Source organism: Nerophis lumbriciformis, linkage group LG04 (genome assembly GCF_033978685.3).
Source record: "Nerophis lumbriciformis linkage group LG04, RoL_Nlum_v2.1, whole genome shotgun sequence".
Lineage (NCBI taxonomy): Eukaryota > Metazoa > Chordata > Actinopteri > Syngnathiformes > Syngnathidae > Nerophis > Nerophis lumbriciformis.
The window spans coordinates 30,255,020-30,279,118 of NC_084551.2; the positions used below are offsets into that span (position 1 = coordinate 30,255,020).

The 24,099-nt window shown below is 40.8% G+C and overlaps 1 protein-coding gene across 6 annotated transcripts in view; it reads right to left on the reverse strand.

Moving 5' to 3' along the window:
- The window catches only part of ptprub (protein tyrosine phosphatase receptor type Ub), a 531,315-nt gene that overhangs the window by 50,343 nt on the left and 456,873 nt on the right, over positions 1 to 24,099 (reverse strand). For all 6 annotated transcript variants that reach the window (XM_061951982.1, XM_061951965.1, XM_061951958.1 and 3 more), the window contains 2 exons: positions 17,110 to 17,207; positions 7,131 to 7,247 (listed from right to left, as the gene is read on the reverse strand). In XM_061951982.1, coding sequence (XP_061807966.1) covers positions 7,131 to 7,247; positions 17,110 to 17,207 — 215 coding nt within the window. The remainder of the gene's footprint in view (positions 1 to 7,130; positions 7,248 to 17,109; positions 17,208 to 24,099) is intronic.

The following is a 24,099-nucleotide window of genomic DNA, read 5'->3' on the forward strand; positions in this document are numbered from 1 at the left end:
ATTAGGGCAGAAGGAGAGGAGAACATGCTAACCACTGCTCTAATCTAGTTTAATTGTAAAGTTGAAGAGATTTTACCATTTTTAAGATGCTATGGAAGGCATTTCCTTTCATAAAAGCTTTGTAAAAATGCAAGAAAACTTACCAATAGTTTCTATCTATTAAATACTGTAGCCCCCTGGCGGACCCAGTGTGCTTTTAAGATAATCACTGATAAAGATGTGACTTCACTGCTCCAAATATCTTGTCGTAAAGCTGCCAAAGTCCGCGCCGCGTAATTTTGTGGAGAAGAGTTCTTATACAGGTCGGGAAAGGCTGTTTCGGTCATGTATTTACGACCAGACAAGCGGCAAAATCCCAATTTCTTTACCATTAAGAGTGGTTGATCATCCAAAACTATGAATTCTATTAGTTTACCACAATAATGTTTGTTGTTTGTGTCCTGCCTTGTTAGCTTCAGTCGCGCTAACTTCATTGTGTGCTTCTGCATTGCAGGCATTCAAGTGTTTTATTAAGTTGCTTGACTTTAGGGCCGTGTGTGCTCTATTTAGGTCATAGACCCGAGGTTTTCTACAAAATAAATATTAGTATGGTATTGGAGATTTAGCTACAAATACTCTCAAATACCAATACCTCCAAAAAGTGCCGTGTCGGCATCAGAACATCCCTATTGATTGACTGATTGAAGGATGTATTAGAAGTTTACAGTTTCATGACAGTACAGATGCACTGGTACAAGGTCAATTAAAAGGAAATTAGACATGAAAGCCTCAGTTTTTTTCAATTTAAATCCTTTTTTTTTTTTTAAACTCATTTAACATTGAAAAACATACAGAAAGTATGTTTAATTAATTAAGTGATTTTAATTTAGTGATTTAATTAAGTGATTATTTGGGGTACCACTATAGATGGAGCCCACATACCACTACAGTTTGAGAATCACTGGGCTCGAAGAATAGCGGAGTTCTGCTAAATAGAGGACATCTGGCATCCCTGAATAATTGCAAGGTTGCTATTTCATCAAAAAGAGGACATACGAGCAATATTCTGAAACATCTGAACATACAGCATGCAATAACTACAGTATAATGAAAGTCACGTTTTAGAACCACTCCGATGTCATCCCAGCAGCAGTAACGCTAGCACGTCGTCTGAATACAACAGGTACTAACTCACCGCCTATCATGATAGCGCTATTGTTTGTTAAATTGAAATAAATGTCTTCTTATTTAGATTAGCATCTCGAGAGAGGAGAGACAGATTCTGACTGACTCCGAGGCGGGCAGTACTCGCTCCAGTTCACATCTTCCGCTAGATGAATGTCACCGAGCAGTAAATAAGTTGTGGTCGAAAGCTTGCACCCATTTGCCACAGTAGACAGTCCCTTTTTTGGTATGTGAATGTTCAATTGTAGTCTGAGAAAGGTTGCATGTTTTCTCCTACCAGATTTTTATTCAGTCATTATTGTTACGTCCTGGACGCATGGTTGTGGTTGTCGTGTTCCTTCCAAGGCAGGAGACAAGCAGGAGTGGAGTGCAGGTAAGATTTAAGTATATTTAATAAATAAAAGACAGGACAAAAATACAAAAACTGAGGACGCTAGCAAGCGTGGAGCTAAATAAAAATCAAAATGTCACCAAGGGTGAAAAAAACCGGGATTCTGGTCGGCAGAATAATATAAAGAGCGTGGAGCAAAAACAGGAGGACGTAAATGTTGCCTATTGCAAACATTGACCCAGCACTTACTGCTGGGTGACAGGAAACTATAAAGGGGAGTGATTAGCCAAAACACCTGGTGGAAACACTAATTGCAAAACTAAGACAGGTGAGGAGAATCAGTGCCCATGGAAACCAAGAATAAACAGGGAAAGAGGGTGCAACCAGGAAACAGACTAAAACCAGAAACATAACCAACATAAATCATGCCATGATCCGGGTAACGCTCATGACATAACCCCCCCCTTAAGGGACGGATCCCAGACGTCCCAAACTAGAAACCCCTCCCCAACAAAAAAACCCCCAGAAAGTCAAAAGTCACGGGAGGGTGGAGGGAGGACTTGGTGGTGGGCCGCCAGGCCATGTGTCCCCGAAGCCACCGGGGACAAGTCAGGTGGCGGCGGCAGGTGGATTGTCGCTGCAATCGTCGAGGCGGGCGACCTCGGAACGGCCATGTCTGTGGCCGTTGAGGAGGCGGACGAGACTGGCGCCAGAACCTCAGCAGTCTTTGAGTCCTGTACCAAAGTCTGGGGCGTCGCTGCTGTTGGCGCCAAAAGCGTCCATGAAAAGTCCAGAAACGACAAGGTGGGCGGCGCCGTGGTGCGGCCCGCCGGACAAGAGGAGGTGGGCGGCGCCGAGGTGCGGCCCGCCGGACAAGAGGAGGTGGGCGGCGCCGAGGTGCAGCCCGCCGGACAAGAGGAGGTGGGCGGCGCCGAGGTGCAGCCCGCCGGACACGAGGAGGTGGGCGGCGCCGTGCTGCGGCCCGCCGGACACGAGGTGGGTACGTCGTAGGCGAGGCAGGCGCGGGAGGCGTCGTCGCCGTGGTAACAGGAAGCGTCGTCGCCGTGGAAACAGGAAGCGTCGTCACCGTGGAAACAGGAAGCGTCGTCGCCGTGGAAACAGGAAGCGTCGTCGCCGTGGAAACAGGAGGCGTCGTCGCCATGGGAGCAGGAAGCGTCGTCGCCATGGAAGCAGGAAACGTCGTCGGCGTGGGCGGAGCAGGCGGCTCGTCTGTCGGCGTGGGCGGAGCCAGAGGCGGAGCAGACGGCTCGTCTGTCGGCGTGGGCGGAGCAGACGGCTCGTCTGTCGACGTGGGCGGAGCCAGAGGCGGAGCAGGCGGCTCGTCTGTCGGCGTGGGCGGAGCCAGAGGCGGAGCAGGCGGCTCGTCTGTCGGCGTGGGCGGAGCCAGAGGCGGAGCAAACGGCTCGTCTGTCGGCGTGGGCGGAGCCAGAGGCGGAGCAAACGGCTCGTCTGTCGGCGTGGGCGGAGCCAGAGGCGGCCGGGCTGTCGACGTGGGCGGAGCAGGCGTCCGGGCTGTCGACGTGGGCGGAGCAGGCGGCTCGTCTGCCGGCGTGGGCGGAGCAGGTGCTGGTGTGGGAACCAGACTTGGAGCTGGTGCTGGTGTGGGAACCAGACTTGGAGCTGGTGCTGGTGTGGGAACCAGACTTGGAGCAGGTGCTGGTGTGAGAACCAGACTTGGAGCAGTTGCTGGTGTGGGAACCAGACTTGGAGCAGTTGCTGGTGTGGGAACCAGACTTGGAGCAGTTGCTGGTGTGGGAACCAGACTTGGAGCAGTTGCTGGTCGTGACTTTGGCGGAGGTGGCCTGGCCGGGGGTTGCGGCTTAGCACGCCGAAGGACTGGTGGTGGTGGCCGGGCAGGAGGTTGCGGCTTAGCATGCCGAAAAACCGGTGGTGGCGGCCGGGCAGGGGGTTGCGGCTTAGCATGCCGGAGGACTGGTGGCGGCGGCCGGGCAGGAGGTTGCGGCTTAGCATGCCGAAAAACCGGTGGTGGCGGCCGGGCAGGGGGTTGCGGCTTAGCATGCCGGAGGACTGGTGGCGGAGGCAGGCATGGAGGTTTGGGTTTGGCTGGGCGCAGCTGTGCCTGCCCACTAGCAAAGCACCCAGTACTAGCCCCCCCCTCAAGAAGCGGATCCCAGACGCGTCTTGTGCAGTCTGGAACAGTCTTTAGGGGTGGGAGGGAGGAGGTGAGGAGGGGGGTAGGCTCCTCCCCTTTTGATTGTCCAAAACCTCTATTCTGCTCTTCAATAGCATGCGGAGTGTCCTTTGCCGCTTGGGATTGTTCCTCAAGTTTTAGTTCAATCAGTACCTTCCGGTACCACTCATCCACCCAAGCAGGACTGTACTTCTCGAGGGGTGTCTCGGAAGATGACTGGGCTGGAACAGGAAGAGGAGAAGGCAGAGCAGCATGTGGCACAGCAGACAGAGGAGTGGGTGGAGCTTGAGCCTTAGGGGGTGGGGCCAAAGTAATTGGGGGCTGAGCTTGAAAGTCAGAAGGTGAGTGGGACTGACTAGACCTAGAATTAACAAAAATGTCCTGATAATGCTTAATTTTAGAATTAAAGTCATTTGTAAATGGCTGACAGAAAGAATTAACAGAATGCAAAAAAATGTCTCTTTCTATGACGTCATCAAAAGTAGACGGGGGCGTGTCCTCGGGGGGCGACAACGGAATGACGTCATAGCTGCAATCCCAGTGATTGACAGGCCAGTCGGAGGAATCTTTGAAACTATGGTCATTATAATTACCAACTATTTGAGGAGAATCCTGGGCTGCTTGTAGCTGGCTGTGCTCCGGAGGGAAGAATTGTGGGATAGGTGCGTCTTTGCCGCGAGCCGAAGTCTTCTTGGTTGACTTCCGCTTTCGCTGACGCGTACGGGCTGGCTGTGAGCGGACATCCCCGGGCCAGATGGAGTCGATATGGACCAATGAACCGTCAGGCCCCCACAAAAGGTCTTCGCGCTCCAAAGGGGAATACTGGAGAGTCTCTCTCTCCATCGCCTTTAAGACCAGCCACGTCCCGTAGCCGGAATCCTCCACGCCCTCTTCGAAGAGACTGTCTGCTGTTGGTTTTCTGTTACGTTGGCGAGGCATTGTGATGCCGGAGGTCGTCTTTTCCAGATGCAGAGGGATGTCAGGAAGCGGCTTGCAGGTGAGAATAAATGATTTATTCTGAATGCAAAACAAAATGCTGCGCGGTGCACCACGGCACGGAAAACAAGAGGGTAGCAAAGATGCTAATATCAAAAATGTAAACTATGAGCGAAACTAGGAGCGTAACTTGTTGCGTAGGAGCAAACATTGACCCAGCACTTACTGCTGGGTGACAGGAAACTATAAAGGGGACTGATTAGCCAAAACACCTGGTGGAAACACTAATTGCAAAACTAAGACAGGTGAGGAGAATCAGTGCCCATGGAAACCAAGAATAAACAGGGAAAGAGGGTGCAACCAGGAAACAGACTAAAACCAGAAACATAACCAACATAAATCATGCCATGATCCGGGTAACGCTCATGACAATTATATTATACAGGTTACATTAAATATTGGATTATCATGTAAAAGTCGATTCTTGTCAGCAATTAACTTCAAATGTGAAACTAATATGCGAGGATAACTCATTACATGCAAAGTAAGCTATGCCAAGCCTTTATTTGTTATACTTTTGATGATCCTGGCTTACAGTTTTTGAAAACCCACATTTTCTAAGATTTTCAATTCACGGTTTTCATAAACTGTAAGCCATAATCATCACAAATAGAATAAATAAAGGCTTGACATATCTCACTTTGCATGTTATTATCACATTTCCAAAATTCTACATTCTTGTGTAATTTCCACATGTTTTATTTCGTTAAATTCTACAGAAGAATATTTATTCCTCATATACACTTTCCAAAAAGTTAATTGTTTCTATGCTATGTATGTGTCTCTTGAGACCTCACTGTAGGCTTTGTAAGGTCCTGCTACCTCTAAACTAAACTAAATTGATGCTACTCCATCTTTTTCTTTCCAAATAAGAAGCGATAAGAAACCGAATCATTAAAGGGGAACATTATCACAATTTCAAAATTGTTAAAACAATTAAAAATCAGTTCCCAGTGGCTTATTATATTTTTTGAAGTTTTTTTCAAAATTTTACCCATCACGCAATACCCCTAAAAAAAGCTTGAAAGTGCCTGATTTTAACCACCCGTCCATTTTCCTGTGACGTCACATAGTGAAGCCAACACAAACAAACATGGCGGAAAGAACAGCAAGCTATAGCGACATTAGCTCGGATTCAGACTCGGATTTCAGCGGCTTAAGCGATTCAACAGATTACGCATGTATTGAAACGGATGGTTGTAGTGTGGAGGCAGGTAGCGAAAACGAAATTGAAGAAGAAACTGAAGCTTTTGAGCCATATCGGTTTGAATCGTATGCAAGCGAAACCGACGAAAACGACACGACAGCCAGCGACACGGAAGAAAGCGAGGACGAATTCGGCGATCGCCTTCTAACCAACGATTGGTAAGTGTTTGTTTGGCATTAAAGGAAACTAACAACTATGAACTAGGTTTACAGCATATGAAATACATTTGGCAACAACATGCACTTTGAGAGTGCAGACAGCCCAATTTTCATCAATTAATATATTCTGTAGACTTACCCTCATCCGCGCTCTTTTCCTGAAAGCTAATCTGTCCAGTTTTGGAGTTGATGTCAGCAGGCCAGGGAAGCTAGGGTCGGTAGGGGGTTTAGCTCGCTCGTCTGCGGGAACAAACTTCCGCCATTGCTTTCCGTGCTACCGAGGTCCTTTGTCCCTGAATTGCTCACACACTCCGGCAGATTCAATGGGGGTCTGGCGGCAGATTTCTTTGACTTTATCGTTGGAAATGCATCTGCTTTGAGTGTCGCAGGATATCTACACATTCTTGCCATCTCTGTCGTATTATAGCTTTCGTCGGTAAAGTGTGCGGAACAAACGTCCAATTTCTTGCCACTTTCACATCTTTGGGCCACTGGTGCAACTTGAATCCGTCCCTGTTCGTGTTGTTACACCCTCCGACAACACACCGACGAGGCATGATGTCTCCAAGGTACGGAAAACAGTCCAAAACACGGAAAATAACAGAGCTGATTTGACTTGGTGTTTGAGAAAATGGCGGATTGCTTCCCGATGTGACGCCACGTTGTGACATCATCGCTCCGAGAGCGACTATTAGAAAGGCGTTTAATTCGCCAAAATTCACCCATTTAGAGTTCGGAAATCGGTTAAAAAAAAAAAAGGTCTTTTTTCTGCAACATCAAAGTATATATTGACGCTTACATAGGTCTGGTGATAATGTTCCCCTTTAAGCAGAATTGAAAGTGGAATCCGAACGGAAAAAATCTTATCAATTCCCATGCCGACAAATGAAAAAAAAAGTGAATGTGAACCAGTTATGGATCATTTTCCACCCTTACACAGGCATTTGTACATATAAAGGTTGTCTTTCAAACAGATATCTTCTTTCAAATAGACTTGCCATTTGTACTCTCCACTTGGTTGCTGAGTCACCGGAATATGATACATCAAATATTGCATGACATTTCATAACCACAAAGTGCATGTATTGATCATAAACTCACCCTCTCCAAGGCAAAAGTGCGGACTGTATATTCAGCAAGCGTCTCCGTTTTGAGCAGAGTGATTTTAATATCCCCGTACATCTCGCTGTCTTCAGGCCAATATTTACAGCATTTCACCTGCATACAAAAATAATGCACAATCAAACCTCATCTTACTTCTGTTGTAAATACATATCACTACTAAGTTAGTAGTGGCTCTTAAAAGGTGTCAAATATTCCAGCAGTGGAATCTAGATAGTATCATCATCTTTGTAACATACCACTGTCAAGTTTATCTTGCTTACTCACTACTTGCAACATATGCAATATTGTAATTCAAGTGCATTGAATATAAATGTTTGCAGTTCAGTCAATTCAATTCAAATAGAATACATACATAATGTGTTGCATGCAAAATATGAGTTTGAATGCAAGGTTAAAAGAATATCCAACCATAGAGATACAAAGACATGGTTTTCAATATACTGTACATGTGAAACTAAAAGAATATCATGGAAACTAATATGTGATATAAACTCATTAAATGCTAAGTGAGATATGTAAAGCCTTTATTTGTTATCATTTTGATGATAATAAATAATAAATGATAAATGGGTTATACTTGTATAGCGCTTTTCTACCTTCAAGGTACTCAAAGTGCTTTGACAGTATTTCCACATTCACCCATTCACACACACATTAACACACTGATGGCGGGAGCTGCCATGCAAGGCGCTAACCAGCAGCCATCAGGAGCAAGGGGTGAAGTGTCTTGCCCAAGGACACAACGGACGTGACTAGGATGGTAGAAGGTGGGGATGGATCATGGATTAAAGTTTTTGAAAACCAAACATTTTATGAGATTTTCAATTTGAGCATTTTTTTTATTAGCTGTAGGCCATAATCATTAAAATTATATCAAAAGAAGACTCAAAATCTAATTGCTGGAATAAACAAACCTTTGCACGATATTCAATTATTTTGAGTTTCACCTGCATACAGAAATAAGGGTTTCTAAAAATCATAAGTGGTTTACATTATTATTATTTGGGTATTTATTTACTTATTACTTGTTGGTTTTACCGTCACTTAGGACTAGTATATGTATGTGCCTATATATGTGTATATATTGCTTGTATTCCACCAAGTGACTTCTTCCTGAAAGTGAAAGCCACCGGTGGTCAACCAAGATAAGATGGCTGTTGTACAGCAAGCACACTGAGTACACAAGGGGCCTATACATTCCTGCAAAAAGCAGATATGAGCAACAAATCCAACTATGCAATGGAATAGATCCCTAAACTTTTTTTTTTTTTCAAAATTGTCGAGTGATTGAGGATTAGGCGTCGGTGGAGTTCACAAACATATCGAACTATCGTGTGCTCCAGACATTGTTCTACACAACAAAACAGATGACAACTTGGAAAAGCATGGAGGTCTACAACTTCTTTGTGTGTGGCTGGGTCAAAGACATTGGTATCAAGACTCTCCCGGATAAATATGCATCGTTTTTGCCTCGGGTAAAGTTGCATTTCATGATTGAACTTCGTGTCTACCACCATGTTTGTTACTTGCCCTTGCTGTTGCATGCGCTGTTTATAAGTACGCATGTTTTTCCCCGTCTTTATCAAAATATAACTATAGATTGCAATGTTGTGTAAGTGCTGAAGCTTAATTTTTGATTGTTGCCTTTGGTAAATGCTTATCTCTTTTAGGTTTTGCTCACATTTGATTTCTTTTATTTAGACTTGCCAAGTTGGTTGGTACTTTTCGTAACACTTGTGGCAAAAATGTGTCTTAAGAAATATAAATAATATCAAGATAATGCTTAAATGGGAAACACTAAACAATAAAAGTATATTAAACAAATCTTTAACAGAGTGGTCACAGCAAACTCGTGCATTCTTCGGCTCTCACTTGGACTGGAGTGCTTGCTGCTTTTGTCGCCGTCTTTAATAAAATCTTGCACTCTTCCACCATTCTTGATTATCTCTTGAGGAACTCTGAAGAAATGTTTATCCTATTTGTGATTTAAATGGTTCGCACAGCCGAAAACAGCGCAAGCATATGGCATTTTTCTTTGAGAAAGGCTAAACGGCACCTTGTATCCATTGATAACAGACGCCGGCTTGAACACCACGTGTAATCAATGAGCAGGACGTGACGTCATTTTGAATCCAAGCAATAGGTGTGTGTTTGCGCCTACAAAAATGTATTTGTACGTGAGATAAATAATTTTAATAATATAATAAAATAAGACTAGCAGATGATTCTTTGTGTAGATTAGTGGTGTAAAAGTTGTTTTAATTTAGTGCCACATTGCAGTTATAACTGACATCAGAGGGCCGCTTAATTGTAACAGTAAATGTATATAAATATTAATGTATAATGGATATTATTACACGATTGCTTATGCATTTTAATTTTTTTAACATACGAATTGATCAACAACTGAAGGTCGACAAGCAGATATTGAGGTGTTTATTTTTTTTAAGAATAAAAATGTTTGGAATATATTGGTACATAGTAACATTTAAGTTAAAAGACATGCAATTGCAATTTTGTCAATCAAAATTGCAAGAACAATACATTTAGTAAGAAAGATTAAGTGCTTTATTGGCGCATATTATATCTAAGGCTTTTGCGGGCAACATAAATTACCACATTTGGCCCCGGGCCTAGAATTTGAAAGTGGTACTTAAAACACTGCCTATGCAGTTTAATAATGTTATATAATTGTGACAGTTTGAGCCTTGAACAAATAAAATAATTGCAATATTTTCTATGAGGAAAAACATGTTCTAAAATATGAAGAACTTGGAGATTCAAAGTTGTCATGGACGGATCGTTTTGAATTGGGAGGTACCACTGTATTATGATTATGTGCATGTATTGCATTACTTCACATTGGTGTACCCACTTCATGCTGAAGCAGGACAGAAACATACATGTATGTCATCACTGTATTCCACTGTAATGTCTGCGAGTGATACATTGTTTTGTGTATGACACATCACAGTTTTATTTTGAAAACGGTCACATTTAATCTGTGTTATTGTGTTGTGTATATATATTTAATCCCAAGAGGTGAAAATAAGTATTAGTTATTATAGAAAGTGTAAGGTAGGTATGATTTGGCTATTTTGTTGAATATTCAACAAGGATTCTCATTTGTTGACTGTTTTCAAAAGTTGTTGCCATGCAGAACCAAACTGCATGTGAGGCCAGGGCTCTAAAATGGTGTGATATTTTTCTAACTAGGTAGAAAACACATGGGCCACTTATAGTAGAATATACCGTAGTATTTATGTGATGTGTGCAAATAATAATGGAAATAATGTGCGTCTGAGAATATCAGTTTCTGCATCACAAGTAAGTCCCAGCACAGTTCACAAAGCATACAATCGTTAGAACTATTATGCAAATGCTTATAACACAACACTGCACTCCTTTGATGTTATTCTGTGAAAACACAGGATCATCCATATAAAATGGTCATCATTAAAAAAAGAATAATGCACTAAGACCTTGTATAAACCTGCTTACTAACACTTCTAAACAATCTGGTAAATATGTGTCATTATGTTTCTTCAACGGGAATATTTGCGCAGTTATCTCATCATTTTGTTCATGACAAATGATGTTCTCATCCAAACACACTGAAGATGCGGACACACCATGACTCAAACATACTTAAACACAATACATCCTTAAAGTATTCACAGTGCCTCATGTTTTCCAGATTTTGTTATGTCACAGCTTTATTCCAAAATGGAATAGACACATTTTTATCCTCAACATTCTACATACATATTAACAAATAAGCAAACTTGTTAAAACTACAACTAAATAAAAAAAAATAAACATCACATGTCCATAAGTATTCACAGCCTTTGCTCATACTTTGTTGATGCAACTTTTACAGCCTCAAGTTTTTGAATACGATGCTACAAGCTTGGCACACCTATCTTTGGGCAGTTTCGCTCATTCCTTTTTGCAGTACCTCTCAAGCTCCATCAGGTTGGATGGGAAGCATTTGTTTTCATCCAGGATGTCTCTGTATATTGATGCATTCAACTGTCCCTCTATCCTGACTATTCTCCTCGTTCCTGCCACTGAAAACCATCCCCACAGCATGATGCTGACACCATCATGCTTCACTGTATGGGTGATGAGCGGTGCCTGGTTCCCTCCAAACATGACGCCTGGCATTCACGCCAAAGAGTCAAATAATTGTCTCATCTGACCAGAAAATGTTGTTCCTCATAGTCTGAGAGTCTCTCAGGTGCATGTTGGCAAAAGTTTTACTAAGAAGTGGCGTACCTGGCCACTATATTGTACAGGCCAATTGGTGGATTGCTGCAGAGATGGTTGTCCTTCTAGAAGGTTCTTCTCTCCACAGAGGAATGCCGTGATTTTGACAAAGTGACCATCGAGTTTTTGGTCACTAAGATGAATGCAGCAATGTACAGAGACATCCTGGATGAAAACCAACACTTCCCATCCAACCTGATGGAGATTAAGAGGTGCTGCAAAGAGAAATGGGTAAAAGAAGAATGGGCGAAACTGCCCAAAGATAGGTGTGCCAAGCTTGTGGCACAATATTCAAAAATACTTGAGGCTGTAATTGCTGCCAAAGGTGCATCAGCAAAGTATTGACCAAAAAGCTTTGAATACTTATGTACATGTGACTTTTTAGTTTGTTTCTCATATATTTGCCAAATTAAACATAAACATGTTTTCACATTTTCATTATGGGGTATTGCGTGTGGAATTTTAAAGACATAAATACATTTATTACATTTTGAAATAAGGCTGTAACATAACAAAAATGTGGAAAAGGTGGAGCGCTGTCAATACTCTCCGGATGCACTGTAAAAAGCATCCCTTTTCACCCAAATGACCTTTTAGACGCAGATGAATGTTTGCCTCAATGAGTTCCTCAAGGATCTATTCTTGGGCTAGTATTGTTTTCCTTATATTTGTTGTCCCTAAGTTTAGTTATGGACAAGCATAACCTTTTCTTTGATTTCTATACTGACGATCTGCAAATTTAAAAACGAACTGTTTTTCTTAACACGACAAACTCACTAAATTCAATTTTTAACTGCATATGAGGGACAAGCGGTAGAAAATGGATGTATGGATGGATGCATGGATGAGACCTCAAAGCAAGACTGACACATTATTTCTTACATTTATCCATCCATCCATTTTCTACCGCTTATTCCCTTTTGGGGTCGCGGGGGGCGCTGGAGCCTATCTCAGCTACAATCGGGCGGAAGGCGGAGTACACCCTGGACAAGTCGCCACCTCATCGCAGGGCCAACACAGATAGACAGACAACATTCACACTCACATCCACACATTAGGGCCAATTTAGTGTTGCCAATCAACCTATCCCCAGGTGCATGTCTTTGGAGGTGGGAGGAAGCCGGAGTACCCGGAGGGAACCCACGCAGTCACGGGGAGAACATGCAAACTCCACACAGAAAGATCCCGAGCCCGGGATTGAACCCAAGACTACTCAGGACCTTCGTATTGTGAGGCAGATGCACTAACCCCTCTGCCACCGTGAAGCCCATTTCTTACATTTAAATAAGTCCAAAATAGAATACAACATTTTTGGATCTAACATTTTCCCTAGTGCTGTCCTTGATTTAGGTTATTTTGCCCCCTACTGCAAACCAGTGGAAGAATCAGGGTGTTAATCTGGACAACAATCTGACTTTTGCCAAGGAAGTTGACTGTGTTGTTAAAAGGTTTTTTTTTCAGCTGAGCCTTCTGCCTAAAGTAAAGCCTTTTGTTAGATAGCAAAATCTTAAAATTGCTATCTATGCTTTTATCAGTCCTAGCCTTGTTGGTGTCAAACGGTTCTCTATAAATCTGGTACAAAATGCTGCAGTGCGACTCTTGACAAACACTCGACGACAGAGCTGCATCACTGAAGTTCTGCACTCTCTGCACTGGCCTCCAGTCCGTTTTAGGTGGATTTGTTTTGGTTTTAAGGCAGTTCATAGGACGAAACCATCCATTTTGTGGAAACTCTTAAAAATGAATCGTACCAGCCGAGCTCTACAGTCTGCCAACCAGCAACAGGTTCCTCGATCTATATACAGAACATTTGCTATCGGTTTTTCACCGTAGCTGGTCCCAGATTTTACAATACTTTACCAGCTGAACTACGGAACATCATGCACATTTTTGTTTGTTTAAGACTAAACTCAAACCTATTTATTCCGTGCTGCATTTGGTATTTAGAATTACGGTGACACTTTTATGAATTTTAACTTATTTTTTCTTGTTTTATTACATTTATTATTTGCTCTCCTTTTATGCTCTGTATTTCTTGCACTATTGTCCAGGACTTTGGTTTAGCTATAGCTGATGTAAGGGGATTTATAAATTAGGTTTGATTGACTGAGGATCGGGACAAGCGGTAGAAAATGGATGGATGGATTGTCCAATTCAAGTCCCACCCCTGTTTAAAGCTACAGCACAATAAAAACAAATTATTATTTTGGCAACATGAAAAAAGATCACATTCTAGACAAGTATTATTCTGTTTTACTATGTACGCTATATAGGGGTGTAACGGTACTTGTATTTGTATTGAACCTTTTCAGTATGGGGGTTCCGGTTCCGTTCGCAGGTGTACCGAACGAGTTTCCACACGGACATATTAAGTAGCGTAACGCACGTTGTGTAAACAATGCACATCAAGGAACAACACACGGCATGCTAGCAGCTAACAGGCTACGATAGACTGACATTACCTCCCTGCTTGGCACTCAGCATCAAGGGTTGGAATTGGGGGTTAAATCACCAAAAATGATTCCCGGGCGCGGCACCGCTGCTGCCCACTGCTCCCCTCACCTCCCAGTGGGTGATCAAGGGGATGGGTCAAATGCAGAGGACACATTTCACCACACCTAGTGTGTGTGTGACAATCATTGGTACTTTAACTTTTAACTTTAACCATACGTCCTCTTTTCACCGGACATGTCCTCTTTTGCGGAGCTGTCAGGGCGGAGTTTCTTAAATGCCTCAAATGTCCGGCATTTTGAGTTAGGGTTGCGTGTATTTTCAATGTACGTTCAGGGTTAAGAAGGGGTTAAACACAAAACAAATTGTGCGCGCAGCAGCATTCGTGAGGGAGGGGCAGAGACAGAAAGAGCGAGAGAGTTATGATAAACGCGCATGCGTCACCAGGCTCTGCTTTTTATCCATAGATTTATCAGATTTAATTTTTTATTATCTATAGCAGGGGTGTCAAAAGTGTGCCCCGGAGGCCATTTGCGGCCCACAGCTAATGTTTTAAAGGCCAACGGCACATTCTAAAAATACTATTAAAATAAACAAAAACATAACACAAGTGAAATAAAAAAGCTTAAAGGTTAAATGTAATTTAGAAAAAGTTGCAATGTTGAATAATAAAACAAAGCTGTTTTTTTTTTTCTTTCAAACTGTCATTGCTCAAAACATAATATTGAATCAAAATCAATGTTAGTATGAATTATTGACCTATCCAAGGTTCCGATTACTTCACATCAAATACTCCACTAAGAAAAATATTTTTGGTGGAAGATTTTGCAAATTTGGTAAATAAAAAATCAAAACATTTATATTTTGTTGTTTTCTTACTGTACCGAAAATGAACCGAACCGTGACCTCTAATCCGAGGTACGTACCGAACCAAAATTTGTGTGTACCGTTACACCCTATATATGACAAATTAGGAAGATTGACCCTTGATAATACAAACAGAAACTTTGAAAGAGTTCCGCATAATTACTAAGACTTTCTCTTGAATGTTACCTATACAAATGTCAATGCTAACACATGTATCTATCCTAATACTGTTTTACTATCAAACAATGGACATCAATGATAGGGGTTATTAAAAAACAACTAGATGTGCAATGGTCTAATACTCAGGGATTATAAAAAGTTTAATTATAAATGAACAAAAAGCTGGTATTTAGATTTCAGTAAATCCCTTAGAATAAGTCTTGTTAAACTAAGATTACTTAATAACTTTAGGTTAAGTTGAATCATACTTGCCAACCCTCCTGGATTTTCCGTGAGACTCCCGAAATTCAGCACCTCTCCCGAAAACCTCCCGGGACAAATTTTCTCCCAAAAATCTCCCGAAATTCAGGCGGAGCTGGAGGCCACGCCCCCCCCCATCTCCATGCGGACCTGAGTGACGTGTCGACAGCCTGTTTTCACGTCCGATTTCCCACAATATAAACAGCGTGCCTGCCCAATCACGTTATAACTGTTGAATGATGAGTTCTTGGTTTCTTATGTGGGTTTATTGTTAGGCAGTTTCATTAACGTCCTCCCAGCTCGGTAACAACACACAACAACAGCAGTCACGTTTTCGTCTACCGTAAAGCAGTTCGTCTGCCGTAAACAGCAATGTTGTGACACTCTTAAACAGGACAATACTGCCATCTACTGTACATGCATATGTGACAATAACATCTAGGGCTTTTAGAGAGTGCAGTGCACAACTGCGCACACAACAAGGAGATGAAGCAGAAGAACGAGGAAGATACAGCCATGGCAACGCCGACGCCGACGACGAGTAAGATGAAGAAATACGCTTGTAAGTTCCAAGCCGCAGCTGCGATTGGACCTGGATAGCCTCCGGGAAGAAGTAGTGGACTACCAAGTGCTTGGCAGTGAAGATCTTCCCCAGGAAGCAAAGATTGACCGGTTTAGGGCCATGCTAGGGAGATATGGAAGATTCCAGACTCTAGCGCATTTGATGAAAGCACTTTTGTGCGTGCCACACAGCAATGCATCATCAGAGAGGGTGTTCAGCATGGTTAGAAAAATAGTGACAGTGAATAGAACAAGGATGGACAATTCAACCCTTAACTCAACAATGAGTAGATGAGTGTTATGTGTGTGTATATGTGTAAATAAATAAATATATATATATATATATATATATATATATATATATACATATATATAAATAAGAGAAATACTTGAATTTCAGTGTTCATTTATTTGTTGTTCATTTATTTCTTATCTGAGTTTATATAGCCTGGAATCTTGAAAAGCTGTACTGGTAACGTGCCTGGTATCGACAGGTTTATCTGACGCATGATATCTGCTGTCCTTAGAAACATAAAATAAATAATAAAATAAAATAAAATAAATAAAATAATAAAATAAATATATATATATATATATATATATATATATATATATATATATATATATATATATATATATATATATATATATATATATATATATACATATATATATATATACATATATATATATATATATATATATATATTTATATATATATATATATATATATATATATATATATATATATATATATATATATATATAGCTAGAATTCACTGAAAGTCAAGTATTTCTTATATATATATATATATATATATATATATATATATATATATATATATATATATATATATATATATATATATATATATATATATATAAATATATATGAAATACTTAACTTGGTGAATTCTAGCTGTAAATATACTCCTCCCCTCTTAACCACGCCCTCAACCAGGCCCCCTCCTCACCCCCGACCACGCCCCCTACCCCCCCGAAATCTGAGGTTTCAAGGTTGGCAAGTATGAGTTGAATCACTTTACAGTTGTCTTTAAATGTTTTAAAAAAAGTTATTAATAGCTCACAATTGTGTATTTGAATCGATTAACAAAACAAATTCTGCTTTAATGATTCTACAGTACATGGAGGTGGAGTATTTCTGCTGATATTAGTTCCTTTAAAATTGTGTTGTTTATTCAGTGCATTCTAAATGTGTCCCTGTATCCACAACACAATCCCGATCATTTCCAAAATTAAATGACCAGTTCCTGAAGTGATTATCTTTCATTGCACAATGCAATCAAATCAGTTCATTGTGTGTATTTTAATCCTGTTGTGTAATACACAAAACAAAACAAAAACACTCTGCGAGCACCTGACTTACCCTGCCAACTTCAACCAGTTTGGTGATCATGACGATGCTGAAACAATTCTCCTGCCACACCATCCTCCAGAAATCATACAGCGTCTCCTGCTTGGGTCCTGGCAAGAAGAGGAAATTAAAGTAGAAGAGAAAAAAAACAATGAGAAAGAGCAGCGTCAAATGCCTGTCATCTCGTTGCGAGGGGTGCTGCTTTGAGCACTGCTGTATTATTGCGACCTAAGTGTCCTTGCTATGATGGCAGGATCGCTCAAGATGGTGCCGTTAATAAAGCTATAGGGGAAGTCCCGGCAGACAAGAAGGCGACGGGTGACAAAACAACGGCAGACGATGATGAAAGCCTGGAGAACCATCAGTCACTCTTTGAAACGTTTAAAAGGGCTAAACATTAAAACTGAAGACTGAAGCGAGCGAGATGGAAACCCTACTGAGCAGATTTTTCCTTCGCACATCCAACTTTCATCTGTCTTTTTCTGAAAGAGTGATCTTGGGCGACTTAGTGACATGAGCTCAGGCAAAAAAATGTCATGCTCAAGAGTAGATTGAGTATAAGAGTCTGTAGAAATGACTAGGGTTACATTAGAAGTCATCAATAGGCAGATCTTGCTTATTTTACCAGCTTTGTGGCATTTGTTGACAGACAATCGCATGCGTGGCAGCTCCTCCCACGTGACATGATAGCTCAATAAATTGTTTATGTATTAGGGGTGAATACTGTATAAAATATTCAGATTCTGAATTTTTGTAGGGAGCTATTGGTTGGGTCTAGCTGTGTCCCACATGGTACACATTTCAGGTAGGGGACAAGACTTTCGGTATTGCCATGCACATCCACAAGCCTGAGTAGTTTGCTTGAAAGCGGGTGAAAAAGTGAGGCATTTGAGGTGGAAGGTGTTGTGAATAGAACTAAGGTTGAACTTAGTTGAACATCGGTTTCTTATCTGAGTTTATATAACCTGGAATGTTGAAAAGCTGTACTGGTAACGTGCCTGGTATCGACAGGTTTACCTGACGCATGATATCTGCTGTCCTTAGAAACACATCCGATATGACTTCAAAATAGGGTATTTAAGAAGTTGCAATATAAATGGTAACGAGACTCCTTCCTTAACCGATGTAACCGTGTTGAGTGCTTTTTCTCTTCATCATATTGGCATCACAAACAGGATTGGAATAAAAATGTAGGTGCGGGCCCGTTCCTCCTGCTTGGTGCTGCAAACTGACGGCCATAAATTATAGGTAAGCTTTCTTACCAGTCATATTTGCAGGATCATGCAGGGTGGTGGTGGGTACTGATTTAAATCAATCTCTCCTAAACAAGAGCTTTGGCTAATAAAAAGCAGGTCAACCTGTCCAAACCAGGCCATGTCAAAGGAACCCTCTTGTCAACATTCCAGGTTATATAAACTAATATAAGAAACAGATGTGTTCGATCCAAGTCCAAACAGGAGGACTCAGCCTTTGGTTAGCATGAGTCGTGACTTGTGGCTAGCGATAGTGCTGAGGAGAATCCACAACTGAAAGTCGCCTGTTTTTTGAATACTTCAGCTTCCATTTCCAATACATAAACAGACATAGTGGATAAGACTAAAACAGTATGCCGGCAATCTTCAGTTGAGATTGAGTATGGGGCTACAAAATTAAGTTATTAATGTTGCACTTTAGCCAATAAGGACCTACTTTTCTAAAAATTCACACGCAAACTTTTTACTTTCTTAAACAGAAACAGAAACCAGGGGTGTCTAAAGTGCAGTACGTGGGCCATTTTAGGCTCCAAGCTTTTTTTTTATAGGCTCATGGCTTATTTAAAGGGGAACATTATCACCAGACCTATGTAAGCGTCAATATATACCTTGATGTTGCAGAAAAAAGACCATATATTTTTTTAACCGATTTCCGAACTCTAAATGGGTGAATTTTGGCGAATTAAACGTCTTTCTAATATTCGCTCTCGGAGCGATGACGTCACAACGTGGCGTCACATCGGGAAGCAATCCGCCATTTTCTCAAACACCGAGTCAAATCAGCTCTGTTATTTTCCGTTTTTTCGACTGTTTTCCGTACCTTGGAGACATCATGCCTCGTCGGTGTGTTGTCGGAGGGTGTAACAACACGAACAGGGACGGATTCAAGTTGCACCAGTGGCCCAAAGATGCGAAAGTGGCAAGAAATTGGACGTTTGTTCCGCACACATTACCAACGAAAGCTATGCTACGACAGAGATGGCAAGAATGTGTGGATATCCTGCGACACTCAAAGCAGATGCATTTCCAACGATAAAGTCAAAGAAATCTGCCGCCAGACCCCCATTGAATCTGCCGGAGTGTGTGAGCAATTCAGGGACAAAGGACCTCGGTAGCACGGCAAGCAATGGCGGCAGTTTGTTCCCGCAGACGAGCGAGCTAAAACCCTAGCTTCCCTGGCCTGCTGACATCAACTCCAAAACTGGACAGATCAGCTTTCAGGAAAAGAGCACGGATGAGGGTATGTCTACAGAATATATTAATTGATGAAAATTGGGCTGTCTGCACTCTCAAAGTGCATGTTGTTGCCAAATGTATTTAATATGCTGTAAACCTAGCTCATAGTTGTTAGTTTCCTTTAATGCCAAACAAACACATACCAATCGTTGGTTAGAAGGCGATCACCAAATTTGTCCTCGCTTTCTCCCGTGTCGCTGGCTGTCGTGTCGTTTTCGTCGGTTTCGCTTGCATACGGTTCAAACCGATTTGGCTCAATAGCTTCAGCTTCTTCTTCAATTTCGTTTTCGCTACCTGCCTCCACACTACAACCATCCGTTTCAATACATTCGTAAACTGTTGAATCGCTTAAGCCGCTGAAATCCGAGTCTGAATCCGAGCTAATGTCGCTATAGCTTGCTGTTCTTTCCGCCATGTTTGTTTATGTTGGGTTCACTATGTGACGTCACAGGAAAATGGACGGGTGGTTAAAATCAGGCACTTTGAAGCTTTTTTTAGGGATATTGCGTGATGGGTAAAATTTTGAAAAAAACTTCGAAAAATATAATAAGCCACTGGGAACTGATTTTTAATGGTTTTAACAATTCTGAAATTGTGATAATGTTCCCCTTTAAAAAAATAAAATTCATAATTAATGAGATATATCATTAATAGGGCTATCAAAAATAACACGTTAAATCGGGTGATTAATCACAAAACATATTGCATTAATCCTGTATACACGCACATAAATCACGCAAATATTTTTTACTGTACATGCTCTTTTATTTTTACTTGCCCACTGAAAGGAGGCATGGCTTACTATATGGTTATTCTATGGTCAGTGATGAAGTCAGTGCATACCTCAGTGCAAAGATAAGTGGGAGACTCCGACTGGTGTGCTCGGTGTCAAATTTCACTCCAAAAATACAACCTGACAGGACTTTACATACAACTGTTATCAAGTTTTGAGCAAATAATTAACTTTCATTTAGAGAATAAGTGGTAAAAAATGGATGGATGGATGAATTTAAAAAATGTTACTGGATGACATTCTGAGAGTTAAATATCTATATTAAATGTTGTTGTTGGTTTTTTTGGATTATGTATTGACTAGTGACCTGCGATACATCATGGTTAATCCAATTTTAGAAGTGTCATTGATCTGAAAAAAAAAATATATATAGCACCACTTCGATGTTAGACTATTTATATATTATTAGATAATACACTAATCTGCTTAGTAACACACTGGGTTGGTTTTAGCATCTTTAATGCACAAAATGTATGACATTGTGTATCATCCTTCAAATTTTCTGTATGCGATATCGATATTACATATAGAGTTGTGAGGACCCCCATTGAAACTGCAACATTTAGTTTACCTTTCTCTTCTGAGAAGTATATTTGTTGAAGAAGTAGCTGCCAGCAGATTGCATTTTTTTATGTTTCATTGAAAAAAAACAACATTAAACACAAAAATGAAGCAGGTTTATATTTTGTAATGTTTTGCTATTGTTCCCAAAATAATCCAAACCGTGACCTTAAAGTACCAGTAGAGTGGAAAAACAAGTTGCCTCTATATTAAAGCTTTTATAATTTATATCTGATTTATGACACTGAAAGATTTATAAAGTTTGCGAATAAATAGATATGATCAAAATAGTATCAATCTCACAGAGAATCCCGGGCCATTTTGAGAGATAATGAGGATAATGATCGCGTGATGGAGAGGTAGGAACCAAAGATCCCTTCCCCACCAACAACAATGCAAATCGTGCAGACTTTGTGAGAGCCAACAACTAAGCCAACAATTACTTTGGGCAAAATTATGATCCAGAACCTTATATTGTCGATCCTGAATATAAGGAGGATAATCTACAAGTTTTAGAAGCTCTGCCAAACAGATCCAGCTTTAGTGAAACACTAAGCATCATGTAGCAGTATTACTGTACAATGTCTGCTCTTACTTTAATGACGATTGATAGGATGTCCATATTAACCCGTTAAGATGAAGAATGAATAATGATCCACACGAAGAGTTAACAAGTAAAAGTTTCCCTGCAGACACTGTCTTTGGTTGTGTTTGTCTCCATCTCCGGGTATGAATTGAATGTCACATATGAACAACTTCTAGATTCATGACAAAATCCTCCTAATATCCAGAGGGGAGGCATGATTTCTAATCTAGAATAACTTTGACGAGCGGAGACACTATGATGAAGAGCAGCAGGACATCGCTTCCTTCTCACAGTAAAGTTTGTATACTTGCGCCGCTAAGAAATAGTTTGTCTTCGTTAACGCTTATATTTGGTTAATATTCAGGTCACAATATGTATATAGAGTATTGTTGGCGGGTTTTGGATGGTTATTTAGAGAATTTTGTGGGCGAAATAAAGAGCCCCCACTGACTATATACAGGTAAAAGCCAGTAAATTTGAATATTTTGAAAAACTTGATTTATTTCAGTAATTGCATTCAAAAGGTGTAACTTGTACATTATATTTATTCATTGCACACAGACTGATGCATTCAAATGTTTATTTCATTTAATTTTGATGATTTGAAGTGGCAACAAATGAAAATCCAAAATTCCGTGTGTCACAAAATTAGAATATTACTTAAGGCTAATACAAAAAAGGGATTTTTAGAAATGTTGGCCAACTGAAAAGTATGAAAATGAAAAATATGAGCATGTACAATACTCAATACTTGGTTGGAGCTCCTTTTGCCTCAATTACTGCGTTAATGCGGCGTGGCATGGAGTCGATGAGTTTCTGGCACTGCTCAGGTGTTATGAGAGCCCAGGTTGCTCTGATAGTGGCCTTCAACTCTTCTGCGTTTTTGGGTCTGGCATTCTGCATCTTCCTTTTCACAATACCCCACAGATTTTCTATGGGGCTAAGGTCAGGGGAGTTGGCGGGCCAATTTAGAACAGAAATACCATGGTCCGTAAACCAGGCACGGGTAGATTTTGCGCTGTGTGCAGGCGCCAAGTCCTGTTGGAACTTGAAATCTCCATCTCCATAGAGCAGGTCAGCAGCAGGAAGCATGAAGTGCTCTAAAACTTGCTGGTAGACGGCTGCGTTGACCCTGGATCTCAGGAAACAGAGTGGACCGACACCAGCAGATGACATGGCACCCCAAACCATCACTGATGGTGGAAACTTTACACTAGACTTCAGGCAACGTGGATCCTGTGCCTCTCCTGTCTTCCTCCAGACTCTGGGACCTTGATTTCCAAAGGAAATGCAAAATTTGCATGGTTGGGTTTACTTTCACAGCCCTTAATCCCAAATGTGTCAAAGGGCTGCACAAGCCACAACGACATCGTCGGCTCAGATTGCACATCAGGGTAAGAACCCAATGGGAACAACGAAAAACCTTGGTACAGCAGATGTGGGAATCTGATGTGTTCATTTCTTATGTAGGGATTGTGAATGATAGACAGCACATGTCTCTCTTAATTTTTGCATATTTCCTGTGTGACTGATCTGATACTATTGTCAGAGTGCGGAAACGTTCCCATTGTGATGTCAATCTCCGGAAATAACCGAAGGAATTCGAAGCGGATAATTCAACATGGCTGACTGAAATATGTGGCATTTTGTGATGTTTAAACTGTGTTTTTACATACTTTGCGGATTGTAAATACGATTGGATATGATTTAATGGATACAATGAAACACAATTAAGCATACAAAAACAACTTATTTTTCCACTCTACTGGTACTTTAAAACTGAGGTAACATACCGAATCGTTATGATGGTGTACGGTTACATCCCAACTGGTGAAGAGGGTGTGTGTGAGGCAGGTAAGTGGTGAGATGTCTCAGGGAGCAAGTGTGGTGTGAAAAAAATAGTGCTGTATTTGTAAAATACAGTAAAAGTGCGAATACAGCTAAGAACTGTGGTCACAGCTGCTTGGTTGTGAATTTAGTTCAGAGTCAGACTGTTAAGCAGTATGAAGTATGATAACAAATGCATGCAATAAAAAATACAATTTAATCTGCTCACACTAAAACGGTCTAATATTTACCGTACATACTAGAGATGTCCGATAATATCGGCCTGCTGATATTATCTGCCGATAAATGCTTTAAAATGTAATATCGGAAATTATCGGTATCGTTTTTTTTATTATCGGTATCGGTTTTTTTTTTTTTTTTTTTTTTTTTTTTTTTATATTTTTAATTAAATCAACATAAAAAACACAAGATACACTTACAATTAGTACACTAACCCAAAAAACTTCCCTCCCCCATTTACACTCATTCACACAAAAGGGTTGTTTCTTGCTGTTATTAATATTCTGGTTCCTACATTATATATCAATATATAACTATACAGTCTGCAAGGGATACAGTCTGTAAGCACACATGATTGTGCGTGCTGCTGGTCCACTAATAGTACTAACCTTTAACAGTTAATTTTACTCATTTTCATTAATTACTAGTTTCTATGTAACTGTTTTTATATTGTTTTACTTTCTTTTTTATTCAAGAAAATGTTTTTAATTTATATATCTTTTTTT